Raw genomic sequence first — 3,850 nt, forward strand, 5'->3', positions numbered from 1 at the left:
AGTGTATGCTGCATTTAGAGTATTTCCAGAGCTTTACCTTTCTGTCAGACAGAGATTTCCAATGAAAAAATAAAGCTGCTACATCACTCTCTTCAAAGCCAGACTCCATCGAGAAAAACGGTGATTTAACATCGCCGAACACTGGAGCTGCTGATCTACATTTGCCTAAAAAATGTTTTAGGCGAATATATTTTCCGTGTGTTGTTTTGTGATTTTGGCATTTAAAGGGGTTAATTCAAATTTACTGAAGTCGCACGATAACACAAACTAGCTGATCGATGCAGCTGCAGACCAGCAGCTCCTGTGTTCAGCGAGCTAAAATTACAGTTTTTTCAGAGGAGTTTGGTAGCTTTGACGAGGGGATCGATGGAGAACTGAAGGTGTTCACTGCTTCCCTGTGAAAACGGGCTGTCTGACAGAAAGATGGAGCGATGAAAATACTCCCAGTATTGCAAACACTTAGACTGATATTGATTTTTTTAGGTGTTTTTTTAGGGATTAGGGAGCTTGCTGACTGACATCTATAAAACACTGACTATGGATAAGTTCCCAATAAACCCCCCAAAACCCCAAACTGTCCCTTTAAGCCTCTGGCTCTGCACTGAAACAATATTTCTTTAAGTGGAAGAGCAGCTTTGCCTTTTCGAAACATCTGCTGAACTAAAACTCGAAATCTGAGACGTCGAAGGCAGCGAGCGGCTCTGAGACTCACGACAGCGTCGAGCAGCATTCAGTCTTATTTTATAAAAAGTATCTCTGCCACACGGGTCAAATCTTTCGTCCCGTTGAGACGATCCAGATCCAGAACGGTCTGCACCTGCTGCTCTGCCTCTCCATCACCGACAGGCTCCTGCTCGTTCAATTTTTCATGTTTTACAAACTTAATCACTGTGATTTTTTCGACGACCAGCAGCGCTGACCAAAAGTGCTTTTTTTTCTTAAAAAAACAAAGTTGGAATGGTTTAAACTACACAGAGAAAAGATACATAACAAGACTGTGGATCGCTCTGCGTGGCTGCGCATCGGTTTGCATCAAACGACGGCGAGCTGATAATCGAGGAATGAATCGCGCGAGCTTCGACGTCAGCGGTCCACAGTCAGAGCGTCTCACAGGACACTTGGTTTAAAAAAAAACAAAAAGCTTGGAAACAAAGAGGTATAAGACTAACTGATAAAGAGGTCTAAAATGATATATGATAAAGTGACTAAACATAAGCAAGCAGGGATATATGAATGTTTGCACTGCAACAAGACAAACACGGGACAGGAAGTCTACGATCAAATGAAAAAAGCCTCTTTAACAGATTTCAGGTGAAGACCTGAAGACAGACTACGAGGACCTACTGTACACGACACTTTGGGATGTTTTAGTAGGCGAGTCTGCGGTAATTTAAAGATTCCTAGTTTAATATTTGAGGGAATGACAAAAATAATCTACTAGAATGTCTGTTTTTGTGGCTTCAGCTCCAGCCCACGCTTCTTTTCTCTCTCGTACATTTCTGTAGTGTTCGTTTCTTTTCCCGAGATGGGAGGGGACACTGGCAGGAAATGTGGGGTTTGTTGCAGGGCGGCGGGGGAGGGCGCTCGGTCCCGTCTTGGCGGCCGTAGCGGACAGCGAGCGCGTCGGCCGTGATAGCAGCCCCACCAGGAAGAAGGAGGAGGAGGGGAGTTCAGACGACCCCCTCCCCAGCCCACCCATCACCGCCCTCTGTCGACAACTTTCCTCGATCATCAGGTCATCACGCGGCGCGGACGTCAGTCACCTCAGATGTTGATGTCTCGGACGTCTGTCGGGGTGCAGGACAGGTCCACGTCCTCGTCCACGCGTTTGGTTTCTGTCATGTTGCTGTGCTGCTGAGCCTGCCGCAGGCTGGACTCCAGCAGAGACTCGATCTGCTCCTGACACGACCGCAGGCAGTCCTGAAGGCAAGAACCAACACCGAGTCAACGCCAGGCCGCCGACACCAACAACAAATAATACAATTTAAAAAAACAAACATCGATACAGCATAGTGTCGCCATATTTTATTGCCGATATTGTATTGTTACTCAGATGCCTAATGTTGATTAATTAATTTATTTTTTTAAATTATAAAGCTAAACTTAATTTACCGTTTTGAAACTTGGAATGACATTACTTCTCTTGTGCTGCAATCAAACACATTTCACATCCATTTTAACATTTGAAACTTGAGCAAACTGGTTTAATTTCGTAACTTAATAACAATACTTAAAAAATGGGGGAACATTTCCAGGAAACCCCATTTATATTATTACCACTAGCAGTGCTAATTACTATTATTATTATTTCAAAAATATTGAAAAAAAAGGCCAACCATTCCACCATTGTCAAGAAATTAGCAAAAGGTGAGAAAAAAATACCTAAAATTTTTTTAAAATTTTAAAAGGAGGCGAAGATCATTAGAAAACTGTCCAAAAAATGTGGGAAAATTCCAGATGACTGTATTTATTATGATAATTTCAAATTAAATCATGTTACAGAAAAAAAAATCAACATTTAAAATAAATACTTTTTTCTTTTAAAAAAAATCATTTTATTATACCTTTTCTTTTTTAATATTTTTTTTCTAAATTTTGGGCCATGCCTTTTTGAGTTGCTCACTGCCTTCTCCTCATGTTTTTGAAAGAAATTAAACCATTTTGCTCAGCTTTCAAAGGGTTAAAAAAAACCGAGCAGCATTTATTAGCTCACTTAAACACGATGCGCAATCTTCGTAAATGTCCGCTAATTGAGACAATGAGATTCCGGAGCCGTTTTACGGTGTTTTACGTACCGGGTCGCTGCGAATGACCTGCGACAGGAAGTTGGTGAGGTTCTGTGAGGACAGGGAGGCGTCTTGGCTCTTCAGGTAGAGACCCTGAACAGCTGCGACCACGCTGCCCGCCGCCACCATGGACGGAGGACTGGCGATGAAGTTGACGTCTGTGAAAACGGAACAAGCACATGTCAAAAAACTGAATATCAGCAAAGTCTGAAAATGATAAATGCTTTCCTTTGAATGTATGGTCAGCGTCAGCTTTTAAATCACTTTTAAAAACCCGTGTTTGGCTCAAAAAAGTCTTTTTTTTTTTTTTTTATAGTTTTTCTTTAATGCCCTCAATTAAAAAAATAAAATTCAGGTCTTTTCCTTTTCACCTTTTACTAATTTCTTTCGATTTGTGGGACATTTCTTGCCACGGTGCTTACTACCTTTCCCCCCTTGATTTTGAAAGAAATCAAACAAATTCCCTCAGGTTTAAAGGGTTAATTAATAATGACAACATGGCAGCCATTACGAGAATAACAACACAGGAAACTAGTTATCCCAAAATGCATTTAGTGCTTTTTTATCTCCAGAAATTCCAACTGAAATTAAATGAACCCAGTCTGGAAACTTGTGACAGTTAGAACAGACAGTTAAACGTGCGGAAATAAACTGAAGGGGAATATTTTCTAACGACTCTGTTGTGACGTTTGGTCTGTACCTGTAGCGCAGAGAGCCACGAAGGTCTGTGCGTGTTTCCTGAGGATCTGCTTGGTGGACGGGTAGATCTTCAGCTTGGACAGGAAGTGCTCGATGAAGTCGTGAGGCGTGACCGAGGCCAGGTCCCATTTCAGCTTGTTGAGGACCAGCAGCTCCATTTGCTGTGGACGGAGCAGACCAGAGGCATTCAGTCACACCGGCCCAGCGAGAACATTTACTTCAACATCTGCTGTGACTTTTTGCTCCTCTGTCACTGAATCAGTTCTCAAATCTCTGGAAATTTAAAATGTATGTTTACATCTTTTATTTTTCTGATAACATCCTATTTCAAGTTTCTAGCTTTCTTTCTTTTTGTTTCCCTTTAG

The 3,850-nt window shown here is 41.8% G+C and overlaps 1 protein-coding gene across 1 annotated transcript; it reads right to left on the reverse strand.

The window, feature by feature from the left end:
• Positions 1-6: 6 nt before the first annotated feature.
• Positions 7-3,740, reverse strand: LOC121964485 (G1/S-specific cyclin-D1). The gene is made up of 3 exons (XM_042514690.1): positions 3,487-3,740; positions 2,796-2,944; positions 7-1,920 (listed from the first exon to the last, which is right to left on the reverse strand). Exons 1-3 carry the CDS (start codon positions 3,641-3,643, stop codon positions 1,765-1,767), a joined length of 462 nt encoding a protein of 153 aa, XP_042370624.1. The 5' UTR covers positions 3,644-3,740; the 3' UTR covers positions 7-1,764.
• Between the last annotated feature and the right edge of the window lie 110 nt (positions 3,741-3,850).

This window comes from Plectropomus leopardus, unplaced genomic scaffold, assembly GCF_008729295.1.
Source record: "Plectropomus leopardus isolate mb unplaced genomic scaffold, YSFRI_Pleo_2.0 unplaced_scaffold15753, whole genome shotgun sequence".
Classification (NCBI taxonomy): domain Eukaryota; kingdom Metazoa; phylum Chordata; class Actinopteri; order Perciformes; family Serranidae; genus Plectropomus; species Plectropomus leopardus.

Bases quoted from the DNA above. Each gene is read 5' to 3' on its own strand.
- LOC121964485 (XM_042514690.1), bottom strand. From the start codon at position 3,643: ATGGAGCTGCTGGTCCTCAACAAGCTGAAATGGGACCTGGCCTCGGTC. The intron at 2,945-3,486 runs GTACAGACCAAA...CCGTTTTCACAG, and splicing joins CGTGGCTCTCTGCGCTACAG to ACGTCAACTTCATCGCCAGT. The intron at 1,921-2,795 runs GTACGTAAAACA...TCTTGCCTTCAG, and splicing joins AGGTCATTCGCAGCGACCCG to GACTGCCTGCGGTCGTGTCA.